General features: G+C 47.3%; 1 protein-coding gene across 1 annotated transcript in view; it reads left to right on the top strand.

Annotated features, from left to right (window-relative positions):
* The window catches only part of PAMR1 (peptidase domain containing associated with muscle regeneration 1), a 70,892-nt gene that overhangs the window by 27,480 nt on the left and 25,164 nt on the right, over nt 1–18,248 (top strand). The window contains exons 3-6 of the mRNA XM_032642091.1: nt 321–449; nt 10,486–10,600; nt 14,673–14,890; nt 17,483–17,590. Coding sequence (XP_032497982.1) covers nt 321–449; nt 10,486–10,600; nt 14,673–14,890; nt 17,483–17,590 — 570 coding nt within the window. The remainder of the gene's footprint in view (nt 1–320; nt 450–10,485; nt 10,601–14,672; nt 14,891–17,482; nt 17,591–18,248) is intronic.

Below are 18,248 nucleotides of genomic sequence, written 5' to 3'. Positions count from 1 at the left end.
AATAGCATTGTGTTTTATCGAAACTTAAAGTTCATAATTATGACCAGAAATGGAATATATATATAAAAAAAAAAAAAGCCATCAGCCACTAACTAGGAAGATGGTTCAGACCACCCTCCTAAACTCCTCAGTCTGAATTCTGGTGCCTCTAGCGTCTTCCTAGGAATGAGCATTTTTTAATAAGGGCTTTGGCACCTTTCTAGGTCCAGATGCCCTTAGTTGAGACAAGGTCCTGGGAAGGTCCATAGTTTCTCTCTCATGCAGCCCATTAGAACCTGCATGAGCTTAATCTAACACCCTTCTGCTTGGAAAATTTTCAGGTTGTACCATCTTTGAAAACTGCAAGACGTGCCGGAACGGCTCGTGGGGGGGTACTCTGGACGACTTCTACGTGAAGGGCATCTACTGTGCAGAGTGCCACACGGGCTGGTACGGAGGAGACTGCATGCGTGAGTAGACCCTGACAGTTCCATCTCTGGCGTGTGCTCCTTTAAAGTCTCAGCTTTGCCACGGACTAAGGTTTATCTTATTGGACTCTGAGTTCTGGAAGGTTTGTGGCCAGAGGGCTTTCTAGGTAAGACTGTAAAAAACAAAGATGTGTTTCCATCTGTGGGGTGTGGATTGTGGACTTCTGTTTGGAATTGGCCACAGGAGGTTTCTGTCTGTTCTTAAATCTTCCCCTCTCTCCTAAATGAAGCCAACGCATTCTGCACAGAGCATGCCTCATGTCCACTGAGAAGCAATTGCGTGTTGTCATTGGTCAGCAAGCAGTGAATAAGGCTTCAAAAATGCTAAGTCTGTAGTGCATTTGACATATGAATTTCTATTGGAAACCTTCTTGAATCCTGAGTTAAATTCCTGGAACCCATATCAAATGGTCAGCATGCCACGTGTCCCAGGAAAGGGATTCTTTCTGGGTTCTGCTCGATCTCCAAGAATTACTAAATCTTTATTAGTGTCCCCCTCTGAGTCAATAATCCTTTGAAAATGGAGTGGAAATCTAACCTGTCTCAGTTTAAGATTCCCCTCTGCAGCAACTGAGAGGCAGGATCTGGAGCAACGTACGAACTGTCGTTGTTTCGTTAAAAGCCTGTTTCACATGTTTCCTATTTGAATCAGGAGCAGTCAGGGTGGTCTTAGAGTCTAAGTAATTATACTCTTATGGACGATATTTCCAGTCTGTAGAAATAGAGGATGGAATGCTATTGGTGTTCTTTGCTTGATCAAACCTGTTGCAAAATGCAAGAGTCTGGGGCAAAGGGTGAGGAAGATACCTAAGTCTATGTGATTTCAGACCCCTTATCCTCAACCACAGTACTCACCTACCTCCCAGCGGTGAGTTCTTCCTAATAGCTCTGTTTTCTCTGCAAAGCAGGGTATGAAATCTCTAATGATAGCAGAGTAGAAGGGAAGCTGAGGCTTGAGAGTACCAAAGTTTTGGGACAGCCACGTGATGAATGAGGAAATGCACCAGCTAGCGATGATTTAAAGCATGTCCAAGCAAGGCTGAGGACCCAGTTGAAGCTGGAACTCCTGCGTAGGTGATGCAGCCGGGACAGGTGGATGATGCTTTCTGGCAACATGGTAGCAGAGATGAATAAAAGCAGTCATTTGGTTGATCCAAGAGTTGGCTGAGACGTGATTGTCCAGGGGTCCAGGTTGGGTAGGACATGAAACCAAAAAGAACCTGGTAAAGAGAATAGGGACTGGAGGTCTCGATGAGATGGAAAAGCAGGCTTAGTGATAATAAAGCAATGGAACATGTAGATGGAAGAGGCGTTGTGCTCAGAGAACAGAATTTCTAAGTTGAAGCTTTCAGGGGTGGTGGTGATAATGTGTTCATATAGATTTGTCAGTTTTTGCTGTGTAACAAACAACCTCAAAAGGACAGATGTGTATTTTTCTCTATCCTGGGTCTGTGAGTTGGCTGGGGTTTAACTGGTTTCAGCTGGCTTGGCCTGGGTTGAACTCTAGGGTTCAGGGCTCAGACCAAAGGGGCAACTTGGCGCGTGGTCTTCTCAGAGTGGGTCACAGAAGCACAAAAGGACAAGCCAAACACACAGCCAAATTTAAGGCCTCTGCTCACATCACGTTCACTCATATTCCAAGGAAGTCACGTGGCTAATCCCCAAATCAGTCAAGTATGAGAGTATATTTCATCCCAAGGGGAAGAGTACAAATATTTCCTAAACAATACTCTAAACACTCTGTGTGAGTAAGTGGGTTTGTTTAGCGGACAAGGCAGAGAAGGGGAATAATATTTGCATGCGGGAGGTCAAAGACAGAAGAACTGCATTTGCCCCCAAGAAATCCTATAGGTGTGTCTTTCCAAATGGTACCGATTGGTTGAGTCCTGGGTTTAGCCTCAGTGTAAGAGCTGACTGTGTATGGAGCCTGATTGGTTGGATTAGTGATGGTGGCCATGTGTAGAATCAAAGCCTTCTCAAGGACAGCAGAACTGGCTCAGGGCAACTGGTCATCACCAGTAGGCAGGCAAAGCGGAGCACACATGCCCCCATTCATTAAAAAAAAGTTTAATGAATAAATCTACCCATAACCATTCAAAAAATATTTCTTGAATGGATGCTTCCAGGTGCAATGATGAGCAAGACAGATGTAGTCGCTGCCATCTTAGAGCCTGAAAATTAGAGAGGAGAGACCAAGAAACAAAACAAAACAAAACAAAAACCAAAACAAAATAAGAGTGTGGTCAATGCTATGAAACAAAGTAATGGTCGTACTCCTATCTCCTTCTTTGTTGGTTCGGTTATGCTTGTTCAGTTCTGTGATGTTTGTTCTGAAAGCTTCATTCCATACAGTGTATGTTACCTGATTACTGTCCTCATTCCACCCAGTTATGGATATTATCTGATCACAGCCACATACACGAAGGAATACAGTACATTCGTGGAAACAGGGCTTGACCCTAAGAAGACATCGATATGTTGTTATTAGGTTCTTATCACCTACAGCTCATACTGGCACTAAATAAATGTGAAGGGAATTCATAAGAGGAAGTAATTCATTTCAGTATTTGTTGAGTGCCTGCTCAGTGCTGGGCACCATGCTGCCTGCCTCTGTTAAGGGGCAGCTGAGCACTTGGGTGGTCTGCGCACAGCTCGGGCACAGTGCGGGAGCCAGGTGGCAGTGCAAGCATTTACCCAGTAGATGGCGCCCAAGCGATCCTTTCAGGCCCTTTAATCCTGGAGGAGGAAGGCTTCCTGCTGAGCCCCATTGTAGAGCCCTGGCATTTTTTTCCGGAGTGCCGTATAGAACCTTAGAAGGAAAGAGGAGTGCAAATGCCAGAAAGTATCAGCCTCTTTTATATTTGAGTTATAGAGCATTCAGTACTGAGCAGTTGTGGTAGCACCTTTATTTGCTCCCCATCCTTGACAATGCTTGTCACGGTTGGTATTAACCTAACTACTTAGAGTCTTAAAATCCGTTAGGTGATTGATTGATTCATAACCTTGACAAGTTCCATTAACCAAGAGAACTGGAGAAGGGCTGGAGGTCACTGAGCCCAGGAGACAACTTTCTTCACATCTTCCTGTCCAGGAAATATTGGTTTAGTAATCTCAGAATATTCAGGCTAAGAAGCTGATTCCTTCTTTCTCCCACTTTCTATTTTGAAAAGTTTTAAATACACAGAAAGTTGAAAGAATACTTCATTCATCCTTTACCTGGATTTACCCATTATTATTATTTTCCCACATTTGGCCTGCTCTCTCTTCTTCTGCACTATGGATTCATGAATTTTCCTTTTTTCCCACATTTAATAGCGCTACCATCATTTTTTGATGCTCAAATTGTCCCAGAATTGGCCACCAAAGACCCTTTAAGCCCACTTCATCACATCATTCACTGAGCACTTCCTTGCTTCTTGGCCACCGTAACCCCCCACCCTCTCCCAAAATGTTTCAAGTTCACCTTGATTGTTTACATACAGGTCCTGGAACCAGCCATTTCTCCACGAATCCTGGTTCCTTTTGTGGGGAATGGTATTTAGGAACTGTGATCTAGTGCTGGCCACGAGAGACACTGATCTCTAAAGTCAAAATCAAGGCTTCCTTTCAAAGCTTCTTAAACAGGAAAGTTGAGTTCTTAAGTGGAACCACTCTGCTGACTTCCAGAGTGAAGTTTATTTAACTTGGCCTTCAGACCAAGTTCCTAAGCCACCAAATGAGATGAGCGTGAGAGGGCCCGAGAGCCACCCAGATGCCATGCTTCTAGGTAGCACTGAAGTGATGCCAACCCTTCGGGCCCCAAAGGATCTAGGGGAGGTAAGAAGGTTAGGAAAGCAACCTAGATGAGAGAGGATTTATGGGGAGAGATTATAGGCCCTTAAAACTTTTTTCTTTTCTTAGTTATATTATAGATAGAGGCAGAGGAGCAGAGGAACTGGCCATCAGCTGTGACCAAAACTGTTTGTGGGGCTGGAATATCAGGCTGGTCCTTGAGCCATAACCAGGAATGATCAAGAGCAAATGAGAAAGAGAGAGAGAGGGAGAGAGGGAGACAGGAAGGGAAGAGAGAAGGAGGGAGAGGGAGAGAGGGAGGGAGGAAAGGAGGGAAGAAAAGAAGGAAGGAGGGAGAGCAGGAGGGAGGGGGGGAGGGAGAGAAAAGGCTCACAAATCTGTGTGTGACTGGTTTACTGATTTAAGGAGCCGTCTTCCTGGGAGAGCGTAGAGTCACCTGGGTGATTTTCCCAGGTTGAGCCGGGAAAACCGGCTCATCTTCCTCTGGGCTTTTGTGTCCTGACACTTCCAGGAAAGGAACAATGCCCAATTAGGAACAAATTGGGGGTGGTATTATGTGGTAGTTAACTGTTGGGCTTGGAACCATTAGGACCTGGATTTTAATCTCTCCCGTGACTTCTTCCGTGACTTTGGGCAAAGTTACCCAATCTTTGTAAATCTCAGTTTCCTCATTTACAAAATGGGGAAAATAATAGCGACCCCTCAGAGGATTTTTGTGAGGGTTAACTGAAGTGCTGTCTATAAAATTCCTTAACATGGAGTCTGGTATATAGTAAGTGCTCAATAAATGGTAGCTGCTATTGGTATTATTACTGAATCAGAGCCTTGAAGGGAGCTCTTTTTTTTTTTCTTTGTTGGGAAGGAAATCAATGTAGGGCCAGAGAGGAAGAATAATAAAACAGAACTTCCCAAGGGACAAGAGAATATACACTGGCCATGAGGAGGGTATCTTCTTAGGACCACTGGTATGGGGGGAGGGGCTTCAAAAATGGTTTGATTGGGCAAGGAGATGTTCGATTTAATCTGGCATAGTCATTCATTCAGTTAACAATTAATTAAGCACCTACTTGATGCATACAAAGGTGTGAGCAAGACAGACAAGGTCCCTGCTCTCACAGAACTGTGTCATGGAGGAGACAAACATTTAAACCACCATTATAAAGTATCAGATTGGTTGGGATTATAGGCCGAATCACAGGATGAGCCATGAAGTCATTCCTGGACATCTAATGAAGACCTGAGCCCCTGACAAAAGCCATCACTTAGCACTTATTTTGAACCAGGTATTGTTCTAAGTACCTTCATGTAAAAACTCATTAACCCGCATCACAGCCTTTTATAGGTGAGGGCATTGAGGCACAGAGGGGCTGAGTAACTTTCCCGCTTGCTGTCATGCAGCTGGTAAGTGGCAAAGCCAAGATGCCAGTTCAGAGGCTGGGCCCCAGGGCCCAGTCTCTCAGCTTCTATACTAAACCGCCTCTTGATGTGAGAGGCCCGTGAGGTCCTCACTCCGAGTGCCTGTCTGAGGGCCTAGCAGGTCAGGGTAGGATGAACCAAATCACATGGAAGGTGTGAGCTTCCTTGCAGCTCCTGGTCCTTCCCATGTCCTCATCCAGGCTTTTGTTCTGCCATCACTGTCAGAGCTCCTGGGCCTACAGGCTTTAGGGCTTCAGCCCATGATGTAAAGAGGCTCCTAGGAACCCTGGAGCGGTGGGTCAGAACCTGAGCTGTCACCTGTGATTCTTGTACCAAATTTGTGTCTCAGATCCAGACAAGACTCGAGACGCGACAGTATTAGGTGCCATTTACGGAGGATTTCTGTGTACCAGGCACTTTGCTAAATGCTTTACATACAATATCTATCTCATTTAATCCTCAAACAAATAAGAACTTATCAACAACAACAACATGGTAGTAGGTACTCCTATTATGCTTATTTCCACATGAGGGAACCTTGGCTTGGAAAATCTAGAGAACTTGTCCCGGGTCACACAGCTTGGAAAATCTGAACTGAGATTACAACCTGGTCGGGCTTCCAGGCTGCCCCTTAACCATTGTGAGTCCTGTCTCCTGAGTGCTATTTGAAGGAGGAAGGAAAGTGCAAATGGCTTTTTAGGTCAGAATGCTTTCTTTAGTCCTTCCCCCGCCCCCATCCAAGAGGAAAGATTAAAGAAAAAAAAAAAAAAAAAAGCACTGCTTCTCAGAAGTATGTTGTGTCTCTCTCCTGCCTCTCCCTCCTTGCTTCCCCAGCTGGAGATAACAAGACTTATCTGAATGCTGGGGGTGTTCATTTTTGCTGGGAACCTTCCCTTCTCTTTCTAGTTTAGCAATTCATGAAGGTTTCCTTTCAGCTCTGTAGAGGCAGAGTCTATCCAGCTCTCTCTCTTGTCTGGGTTTGTAGCCATGGGGAAAGATGGGGGAGGGGGCGGCCTTGGAGATGAGTCCAGGATTCGAGATCCCAGGGGACAGTCTGGCTTGGCTGGCAAAATTCCCTGCACACACACACGCGCGCGCACACACACACGCACGCACACATACACACACCCTCTTCCCCTGCAGCAAGACATGGTCAGGGAATCTGAGCACTTCGTCTGGGCCATTGCCTCTCTGGTCTTTCAGACTCAGGACCACCTGCTTGGTTGGCCAACCGTACTTCCTTGGTGGGGACGCTCACCTGTGTTCAGTGTTCTGCTCTAGACAGAGGGTGCAGTGAGTCTGCCCCGCGCCCGGACCCTCGGACTCGGACGCCCACGTGGAGGTGGGAGTCGCTTGGTGTGAGGAGGGAGTAGAGCGCCTTCTCCTTTTCCCAGTGCCCAGTATCCTCCCCCCAGAGCACATCTCTGAGAAGTGGCCTCTTTGTCTCTGGCTGGTTGGAACTTGTCCCCGCTCCTGGGACCGACTCTGCCCTACCCTCTGGAGTGAGAAGGAAAACATCATGAGGGACTGAGGCGTCACATGTGGCCGGGAATCCTGGCTGCGTCTGAAGGACGGCCCCTGGGCCCCAGGAACAAGTGGTCTTGCATCTCAGGTGGCCGGGGGCCAGCCCCCCGGGGTGGGTGGGGCTCCCGGCCCTCCGGAGACCGTGTGGTCTTGCCAAGAAGACCTGCCTGGGGAGGGGCACCAGCTCCCCGTGGACCTGCGGGGTGGGAGGGCAGCGACACTGCCGTCTGATTCCAGGGAAGAAACCAGAAGCAGGCTGGCGGCGTCTGCTGCTGATTCCGACTTGGGGTCCCTGCAGGAGATTTGTGGCGGAGCTGGGATTTAACACCTTGTGGCTGGGAGGCTGCCAGCCCCAGAGGGGCGGAGACTGTGCAGGAAGGTTTCTTTTTCTGTCTCTCACACCCAATGTATCACTTCCGTAGCCGGGCAGCAGATGGGCGGATGGGGGCCATGAGGAGTGTGAGGTATGCAGGCAGAAGGGACGTGCTCTTCCAGAAGTTGGGGGCTGGGGCAGAGATTCAATGTATTTGGGGGACGGGTGGTGGTGGAAAAATCCTGCTGCTTCAAAACCGGGTGGGAGAAGGCTGGGTCAGGAAACCCTACGACAGTTTAATGCACTAGCAGAGACCCAGCCTTGGTACTAGACAGATCCAAGTTCAAATCCCCGCTCTGCCACCAAGTAGCAACAGCTAACGTTTGCTGAGTTTTCTGCTAACTGCTTTCCATGTGCGTAATCCGATTCAAGTCTCGCAAAACATATGAAGTAAGTGCTAGTTACTCCCATTTGGCTCCGGTCTAGTGAGGTTCTGCGAGATGAAGAAACTTGCCCAAGGCCACGCAGCCCCGTGACTTGCCCAAGGCCACGCAGCCTTTTCTAAGGCTGAGACTCAAACCAATGACAGCGGGACTCGGGAGTCCCGTCGTAACCACTGCTCGGCAGTTAGAACAGTCGTCTGCAGTCTTCCGACTTCCTGGCCATCCAGCTGTGGGGAAGTCACCTAACTTCTCCCATCCTTAGTGTTCCTGTCTGGGGACTGGGGAGATGAATATCGTTCTCCCAGGTTTCTTGTGAGGATTAAACAAGAGAATTTGTGTAAGTCTCTTAGCAAGTCCCTGGCCTGTCACAATATCATCATTCATTCATTCAACAGCTCTTTTTTGAGCACCTGTTATATGCCAGTTTCCATTCTAGGTGTACAAGCTAGAGAAGTCCCAGCTCTACCAAAGGGAGTAAGCAAATAAGCTAGATAATTTCAGATAGTGATGTGTGTTATGAAGAAAACAGAATCGAGTAAAAGGCAGTGACTGTAGAGACGTGAAGGTCCATTCTAGCTGGGTGGTCCAGGAAGTTCTCTTTGAAGAAGCAGCAGTTGAACTTAATTCCCAAAGGAAGGAGATGTGGAAGAAGATGAACCTTGTAGGTTAAGGGAGCGGTGGGTGCAAGGCTTGGAGCTGGGACAGAAAGGAGGCCGTGTGGCTGGAGCTGCATGAAGACCAGATGGGTGGTGGTAGAAACCGGCCAGAGGGCGGGGCTGGGCGGCCCGTGAGGCAGGGCCGTGGATGCTGTGGGGAGGTGAGGCACAGTGGCCAGCCTTTGGAGGGTCGAGTCGAGAGAGTAATGGGATCTAATTTATTTATTTAAAGGTGGCTTTGGCTGCTACGTGGAGAATGGAAAGTTGGGAGACAAGGATGGATGTGAGGAGGCTGGAATTGCAGAGAGAGAGAATGGAGGCCTGGCCCAGACAGGAGCCCCACGTGGAAAGTGGTGGAAGATGTTTCCCATGTGGTGCCGGGCAGCAGCAATAAACATCCTAATGATGAGATGACTCATGCTGCCTAGCACTCAGTTTTGCAAGAGTCACAAGCTTCAGACCTCACAGCTTGTCAAAAGCAGCGTTTGGGCTCTATTCCTAACACTGCAGAAATATTACTAACATCACCCTGCCATGAGGCACCATCCACTGATGTTCATATTTTTCTTTTGAGCAATGAGAATTTATTTGGGGGGGTTATTGAAGATAACCGCATGTCCAGAATTTATGAGGTTAAACTGGGTTCTGTGTAGAACAGGGTTAAATACACTTTTTCTGTAAAGGGGCAGATGGTAAATATTTTCATTTCTGTGGATTCTCCTGTCTCTTTATGCAACTACTCAACTCTGCCATTATAGCTGGAAACTGACCTTAGACAATGCATTAAAAATGGGTGTGGTTCTGTTCCAATAAAACTTTATTTAAAAAACAGGCAGGAAGCCGGATTTGGCCCATGGATCATAGTTTGCCAACTCTGGTAGAAAATATAGTTTATTTACATGACCCAGATAACTTTTTTTTCTACAACACCAATTCAAGACATTTCCCCCAAACTCTTTTGTAAAACTAAAGTGCATCTTACACATCTCTGCTTAACACTAGAAGATATGATATAATTTAATGAAGACTCTGTTCCGTGGTTTTCAAATCCTGGGGATTCCTTGGAGGTAACTCAGGAGACCAAGGTGATAGTGAGAGTGGAGGGCTTGGGGGCCCAGCTTCTGCTTCAACGAGGAGCCCCTCTTGGATCCATTTTTAAAAATTAAATTGGTGGTCTTCATAAGAGTTTGTCTGAAAAAAAAAAAGGGGGCTTGGGAGGTAGAAAATAATTGAAAACCACTAATCCAGTCCAAATGGTTGGAGTTCATGTCCCCCTGCAGGTGTTTATCACATAGTTGCTCACAGAACAAATTAATACATACATTTTCTAAATGGATGGAGGGGGGTCAGGAAGGAGTTGCTTTGGGGTTATATTTGTGGCGTAGCGAATGTGCAGGGAACACAGACCAAAGGGTCTTATGCAGATTTAGACTCTGGACAAAGGCCACAGTGTCCCATGTAGAGCTGCGGGGAGGGCCTGCTTTCTGAGCCTGGTAAGGTGGCAGCAGCAGGCTGGCATGTGGCCGTCTTAGAGAGGCAAGGGAGAGAGTGGCTTGGACTTTACGTCCAGGCACAGGTTTAAATCTCTGCTTTGTCACTTAGTAGCTAGACAAGTTCTTTATTTAATCTCTGGTTATCTATTTTTCCATCTGGAAAACTGGAATGGTACTACTTCTCTTCTCAAGCTGTTGGGTGGATCAGATCAATTAACGATTCACTGCCGATTGCCTAGCACATTGCCAGGTGCTTGAGAAGTAGAAATATCCTTCTCCATTCTGTTCTCAAGGGTGTGGGATGAGCTCAGAGGCTTTGCGACCTTTTACCATCTCTTTCCTGTTGACTCCAATTTCCATTCCCCAATCTTCTCTTCTTAGGATGTGGCCAGGTTCTACGAGTCCCAAAGGGTCAGATTTTGTTGGAGAGCTACCCCCTGAATGCTCACTGCGAATGGACCATTCATGCCAAACCTGGGTTTATCATCCAGCTAAGGTAAGGGGCTGGGGTCAGAATTAGGGAGTCTGAGGTTATAAGGAAACACAGTAACAGGACCAAAGGTCCTGGATCCTAGTGACCAAGGGCTAATCAGCAGAACTTCATTTTTAAAAGCAGAAAATGTATATTAGAATCTTTACCTCTCGGTGGTTTTGTGGGCTAAGGCCTGGGTAAAGCTATAGTCAATTAGATGTTTGTCATTCACTGCCCAACGACAGTGAGGCTTAGGTGAAGGTGACCCAAGGATAATACCAACAGAGCAGGACACTGAGAGCAGTCTATCCCCCAACCCCCAGATCCTGACCAAGTCTTCCTATTCACTCAGTACTGGACTAGACTCTATGGGAGGGAAGGGAAGAAATAAGGACAGGTCTAACCTTTAAGGGATTTGCCCTCTAGGCTGGGGTTTATGCTCATCACAGCTCCTTTCATTGCTGTTCTCAGAAGACAGCCACGCCCCTGCAGCCAATAAACTGATTATTTCACATGCGTGGAAGATAAGCTGATTCTTCTTATAGAGCTTTGGGGTCCTCACAAATGTGACTCATTTATGCCACAGTCCAAAGTATAGACCCAGGTTTATTGTAAGTATAGATAAATAACACGAGTGCATCCTGTTTTGTGAGACCTCCTCACTGCTGCATCCAGGTGCCTGAAACAGGACCCGGTACACACCACAGGTGCTTGGTGGATTCTTTTTTTTTTTTTTACATCTTTATTGGAGTATAATTGCTTTACAATGGTGTGTTAGTTTCTGCTTTATAACAAAGTGAATCAATTATACATATACGTATGTTCCCATATCTCTTCCCTCTTGCGTCTCCCTCCCTCCCACCCTCCCTATCCCACCCCTCCAGGCAGTCACAAAGCACCGAGCTGATATCCCTGTGCTATGCGGCTGCTTCCCACTAGCTATCTACCTTTGGTAGTGTATATATGTCCATGCCTCTCTCTCACTTTGTCACAGCTTACCCTTCCCCCTCCCCATATCCTCAAGTCCGTTCTCTAGTAGGTCTGTGTCTTTATTCCTGTCTTACCCCTAGGTTCTTCATGACATTTATTTTCTTAAATTCCATATATATGTGTTAGCATACGGTATTTGTCTTTCCCTTTCTGACTTACTTCACTCTGTATGACAGACTCTAGGTCTATCCACCTCATTACAAATAGCTCAATTTCGTTTCTTTTTATGGCTGAGTAATATTCCATTGTATATATGTGCCACATCTTTATCCATTCATCCGATGATGGGCACTTAGGTTGTTTCCATCTCCGGGCTATTGTAAATAGAGCTGCAATGAACATTTTGGTACATGACTCTTTTTGAATTATGGTTTTCTCAGGGTATATGCCCAGTAGTGGGATTGCTGGGTCATATGGTAGTTCTATTTGTAGTTTTTTAAGGAACCTCCATACTGTTCTCCATAGTGGCTGTACCAATTCACGTTCCCAGCTTGGTGGATTCTTGTTGCATAAATAAAGTTGAAAGAAGTGCTCCCTGCTTCCAGTGTATCTTCTCTCCCCTGGCAAGCACCTCTGCTCTTCCTCTCTAGGGAAGCAGAGTGGCCCACTCTCCCCTGGGACATCTAGGGACATTGTCCACCTAGCTCTTCCCTTTTCTAACCAGTGGGGAGGTTGGCAGTGATGGAAATCTCTAATCTTCTAGGGCACAGGCTTTCAGTAGGTATTTTCTGGGTGGATCAATGCACCTGGAGGTGACCACATGCCAGCTGGCTCCTCCATGGTGTTCTGTCCTTCAGAGGGGCAATACGATACCCGCTTGGGAAAGATCCAGCAAATCAGGTCCCCTTCTCAATCCTTCTCATCAAAGCTGCGCTTAGTAGCTGGTCTTCTTGCTCCCCCAGGTCCTGGGGTTAGGGGTAAGCTTCTTTAAGTGGACTTTCCCGGAGGAAGATTAACTCAAGGAGGAAGTGAGAGGCCACACAGTTCTGCTGGATGGGCTCCAGGCTGGGTCTGGCAGGATGATTAAGGCAGGTGTTAAATGCCACATGTTAATTTTTCAGCAGCTCAGGGACCAGGACCAGTGGTCCCCTCAGGGGCCTCTAAAGAGCTTCTCAGGAGATACAGGATACAAAATAAATCCCCTCCCCCTAACCTCGCTAAACAAAAATCCAAAATGGTGGAAGGATTGAGAAGCACATCACCTGCCCGGGAAAGGGCCCTAGGAAGGATTGGAAATATGTAGATTTCTTTCCTTCCAGTCAAACCTGGACCTGCTGGCCAGGGATAATAATAAGGACATAAATACTCTGAAGCCTAGTGTTCAGCCCAAAAGCTGGCAGTCCTCCCTGATGCCCCCCTTTTCCATCACCTCCCACAGCCAGGTCATCACAAAATCTACTTCCTTACTTGTAAAATAATCTCAAGTCCATCCACTGTCTCTATTGCCAACAATTCCTTTGTTTTCTGGTTTCCTTGCTTATTGTCTGTCCCCCAGATCCGAACTCCATGAGGGCGGGCACTGTGTCTATTTGGAGCACTGCTGTACTTTCAGCACCTAGAACAGCGTCTGACACAGTGCAGACCTGCCACAAATGTGTTGAATAAGTGAACAAATGAATGAATGTAAATACAAGTTGCAATGTCTCATGTTTCAGTTTCAGAAAAAGCTGTGATCTCTGTTGGGTGGTGGCCTTGTCCCCGCTCCTACCCTTTTTAGACTAAGATACCAAAGCCCAGAGAAGGAAGTGATTGCTCAAGGCTCACAGTGAGTTGGCGGTGGCATCTGGCTGAGAAGTCAGATCCTTACATGCTACAGCACGTTTCACAAAGTATGATTAATAGGACGTACACTCCCTAGCGAAAGATTTTGTGATAAAAATCTTTGAAAAATAAGCACTAAGCATACTCAGTGATTGGGTTTCTTTTTCAGTAAGACCTTTAAGAGCATTTAGAATATCCTGATTGTTCTCTAACTCTGGCTCTTGAAGTTTTTACCCAAGGTGGTAGAAATAGCCCAGGTCCCAACTTTTCAGGTTGTAGTTCTGAGCTCTTCTGTCTGTGCCTAACTTCTCCAAACTGTGAGGGACAAGATACAGACGTACATTTTGTGAACTTGATGCTTAGGTATGCCCTTGGGAATCTTCTAAAAAATGTCTTTTCCTCTCTTGCCCTGGGATGTGACTGCCTCTTTCCTTATCTCTTGGAAATGGGAGCTTAAGGTTACCTTCTGCTTTTTTGATCTGCTGCACCCCAGTATTTCCAAACCCAAGACCCCTTTAAGGTAATCACAGATATATCAGATCTCTTTCAATTCTGAAATTTCGATATGGTGCTACTTTTTCCACTCCTTGGGGCCAGAAGAATTGTTACCAAGAGAATAATTATCTTCTGATCCTTCCGTCAGACAGAAGAGCGTGCAGAGAGTTTTTTCCTTTACTTGGTCTTGCAAGACAACATACTCTTTTCCATGCTCCAGTTGTAAAATTACGATAGAGCATCCATTGTCATCTATTCGGCAATATTTGTTTATTGTTTCTATACGCCATGCACTGCGTTAGGCACTAAGCAAACAGTGGTGGAATAAGACAGGTGTCACACTCTACCCTCGAGGAATTTGCAGTCAAGGGGAGGAGACAGGCATGCACACACACTCACAAAGTCAAGGAGATAAATATGAGAAATTAAAACGTAGCTACGCATTATGAAGAAAACAATGGATCTCCTTTAGAAAGAGTTGTCAGGGAAGCCTCTTTGAGGAGAGAATATTTAAGCTGAGACCCGAGGATAGGAAAGAACCAGCCACGCAGCCTGGGAGGAGAAGTGCTCCTGGAAGAAGAGCCAGTGTGTGCAGAGATTCTCCAAATGGACTGTGGCGCCCCCCTCACTTGGGCATGCGCGTACACACACCTGCACACAGAATACCTACCTACACACATTAAAAGAAATGTATCTGACCTCAAGTCCTCCAGGACCATTGTCCTATCACATCAGGCCAATGGCACCACTCTTCAAGAGACCTGTTTATCATCTGGCCTTGGACTTGCCCAGGGGTGTAAGGACTATCTGGGGCCCACCTGTTTCCCGCTGTCACCCTCTCCACCCACAGGATCGTCATGCTGAGCCTGGAGTTTGACTACATGTGCCAGTATGACTACGTTGAGGTCCGTGACGGGGACAGCAGCGACAGTCAGATCATCAAGCGTTTCTGTGGCAATGAGCGGCCAGCTCCCATCCGAAGCTCGGGTTCCTCGCTCCACATCCTCTTCCACTCAGATGGCTCCAAGAACTTTGACGGCTTCCATGCCATCTTTGAGGAGATCACAGGTAAAGGCCAGGGAGACAAATGTCGCATTTTATGGCTGTGCTCCAGACAAACATTCCTTTCTGTGTACCCCGCTTCTCCCTGCCCAGCCTTGTTAAAACCCAGCGTGCTGGGTTCTCAGAAGCAACCTGCACGTTAAGAAGGTAGAGAGAGGAGCTTCCTTGGTGGCGCAGCGGTTGTGAGTCCGCCTGCTGATGCAGGGGATACGGGTTCGTGCCCCGGTCAGGGAAGATCCCACATGCTGCGGAGTGGCTGGGCCCGTGAGCCATGGCCGCTGAGCCTGCGTGTCCGGAGCCTGTGCTCCACAACGGGAGAGGCCACAACAGTGAGAGGCCCGCGTATGGCAAAAAAAAAAAAAAAAAAAAGCATGTAGAGAGAAATGGCAAGGGATATTTCAGAAACGCTCACTAGGACCAGAGCTAAGAATTATTAAATCACCCGTTTAAATGCTGCAGCACAGAGAGACCAGGTAATTTGTCTGTGGTTGCACAGCTCTGGGGATGGAACCAGAGATCTGTACAGTTTGGCTCTAGAGCTTCTATTAGGGGCTCTCATGGTTAAGAGCATTGGCTTTGGTCCCTAGCAGATTAAGCCATGTGGCTTGGACAAGTTCTACTTCTCTGGGCCTCATGTTCCTAATCAGGGAATAAGGACATAAGCCTAGATCCTGCTCCGTTAAGGAGGTGCTGGAAGACAGAACAGATGAAGAGCTTAGCACAGTGTCTGGTACAGAGGAAGCCCTCAGTAGCCGCCTTGCCCCAGGCATGCCCTGAGCCTCCCTTTGTCATCTTTCAAATAGGTGTTCAAAGTCTTAAACTACATAGGAAATGCCACATACTTTATGAGTAACTCTGAGTCTGACTTCACCTCCTGTCCTGTTCATATTAGGAAGTGGGATTTGGCCAGAATGAACAAAGTGCTCAGTCCTCAGAGACTGGATTGCATCGGTTTTACAAAATAAACTCGAGCTGGAAGTTCTGTTGTTTTAATACTGAATTTTAAAAATTGCAGTTGACCATTATAGCTTCCTAATGGAAGGTGTGATACAGAAGTCTCAGGAAGGGAGGCGGGTAGTAGTGGCATCCGCCCTGTCCTTTCAGCAAGACCGGCAGACAGCCCACCCTCCCCAGCCTCCTCCCGCGGAGAATGGTCCCACAGGAGCTCTCAGCAGTTGCTCCTGTGTGACTGCCTCCTTCCGGGATGTCAGTCCTCTCTGCAGCTGCTCAGAGCCTGGGAGTTCTAGAAGCCTTGCTGCTGTGGTGCGGTCGGCCTGCGGCTGAATCCTTGCCCCTCGGTGGCGCCCTACCTGCTGAGGCTGAGATACATCTGGGGGTGTTTAGGGCAGTCAGCAGTTGGGGGCAGCAGTGGCTCGCCAGCTTGTGACCCTGCGACTGAGGGGAGAGTTAGGAGGGTCTCTTCTTCAACCTCCCCTGGAGAACTCTGGAAACTCTGGTCTCCATTGTCAAACAGTCAGACAGAGCTCTTCCCGTTCCTCAAACACCCGAAGCGTCCCGCCTGTGCTCAAGTTACTCCCTCTGACTAAACCCACCTCCCAACTCCTGCCCATCAAGTCCCACCCTTCGAGGCCCTATCAGGTTTCTCCTCCCCTGTTAAGCCTTTTCCCTTGTCCTGATGGGCTGTGGCTTTGCCTTTTTCTGAATGTCTTCTAGCACTTTCTCTCTTTTCTGACACTAACTGAATCATGCTTCAGTTTATCGTCACTGCCTACTCTTCTTCCAAAGGCTCTGATCTGGTGAGTGGGAGCTCCTGTTCAACTTTGTATCCCTCCAGTGCCTTACACAGAGCAAGCACTCAATTTGCGTTTGTTGAACTTGGCCGAGTGATATATTTCTACACCAGGGTAAATGAATGTGGAATTGGTGGGTAACAAGCAGACTAGTGTTTCCCAAAGTGTTCTCTGTAGAAAAATAGTCCCCAGGACACTCTGTAAAATGCAGTCTCTCAGGTCAGATAAGCCTGTGAAAGGTGGGACATTATGTACATTCTTAGAAATTCACAAGGCACCTCAGAATGTGGAGTGTTCGGAGAAGTTCTGCAGTAGAGAATCTGTTTAATTATCATTTAACACCAGTAGCATTTCCCCACCCTATCTGAGATCTTAACTCTCAGTATCTCAAGGGACTACTGTTTATAGAATGCGTGTTTGAAACTTCTTGAGTACACTTTCACTAGTGTCATGAAGATCATCTTCCGGTTCCTTTCCCCCAGTATCCCGGATACTGAGCTTCCTTGAAAAAAAAAGATGATCTATTACCCAAGGCTGCTGTCTCCCACTGAGCGCCTACAGGACGGGGTGAAGCCCGCCGCCGCTTTAATTATGTGGTGCGCCTGTGTGTGTTGTCTCAGACTCTTAAGTGTCTGGAGCACACTTCTGGGTCCTTGGAAAACATCAGATAACATCAGCAGCATTTGATTAATGAGCCGCTGTTTTAGGCAACCTCAAACAATGGTAACATGATATCGATAAAAGGAGTTAAAAAATTGCAAGAAGACTGACAAGTGAAAGACCGGAGGCTTGAAGAAACTGACTCACTGCACAGGGGCACTGAGAGAAGTTGCCTTTTCTCTTACAGCGTGTTCCTCGTCGCCTTGTTTCCATGATGGCACTTGCCTTCTTGACAACACCGGATCTTACAAGTGCGCCTGTCTGGCAGGCTACACCGGGCAGCACTGTGAAAATCGTGAGTGTGCCTCCGGAGTGGGAGTTAAGGTGTCACGTGGGGCTGGCATGGAGAGGGTTTGGGGAGCTTGCCGGGGGCGTTGTTCCCTGCTGTCTACCATGGTCCCTCCAAGATGGTGGATAATGTGGGCTTTGCCATTGAGTGGATCTCAAGAGGGCTGGGCTACCTTTGAGTCAGGATGTCTGGAACCACCGAGTTTTGTCCTCAACTGCTGCAGATACCTCTCAAAAAGATACGCCTTCAGTGGCCTTGAATAATATTCCGAGCTCAAACACAGTGAGAAAGTGTCAACAGTAGAAAGCCACCATCATACACCCACCTGGGGCCCAGAGTCTGAACTCCCTGTCCATCCCAGGATCCAAATTTTGGAGTCATGCCAGCTATGGAATTCCACACATCCTTCTCTAGGATGGCTCCCCTTCTGCTGTCACCACTCAAGTCCCACCTCCTGCCTGAGCTGTATCCTGGCTGTCCCATTGAGTCACCCACACTCTCAGACACAAGTCAGAAGCAGAACCATAGTAGTATTACCAAACCAAACTTGGGTCTGCTCGCCCACGTGCAGTGAAGCCAATCTACTGACACCGGGTTGTGGTGAAGGAAAGTGCGGCATTTATCATAGGGCACCCTACAAGGAGTCCAGGACAGCTAGGGCTAG

Source organism: Phocoena sinus, chromosome 8 (genome assembly GCF_008692025.1).
Source record: "Phocoena sinus isolate mPhoSin1 chromosome 8, mPhoSin1.pri, whole genome shotgun sequence".
NCBI lineage: Eukaryota > Metazoa > Chordata > Mammalia > Artiodactyla > Phocoenidae > Phocoena > Phocoena sinus.
The sequence above is the reverse complement of the archived record's forward strand: the minus strand, read 5'-3'. Positions and strand labels throughout refer to the sequence as shown.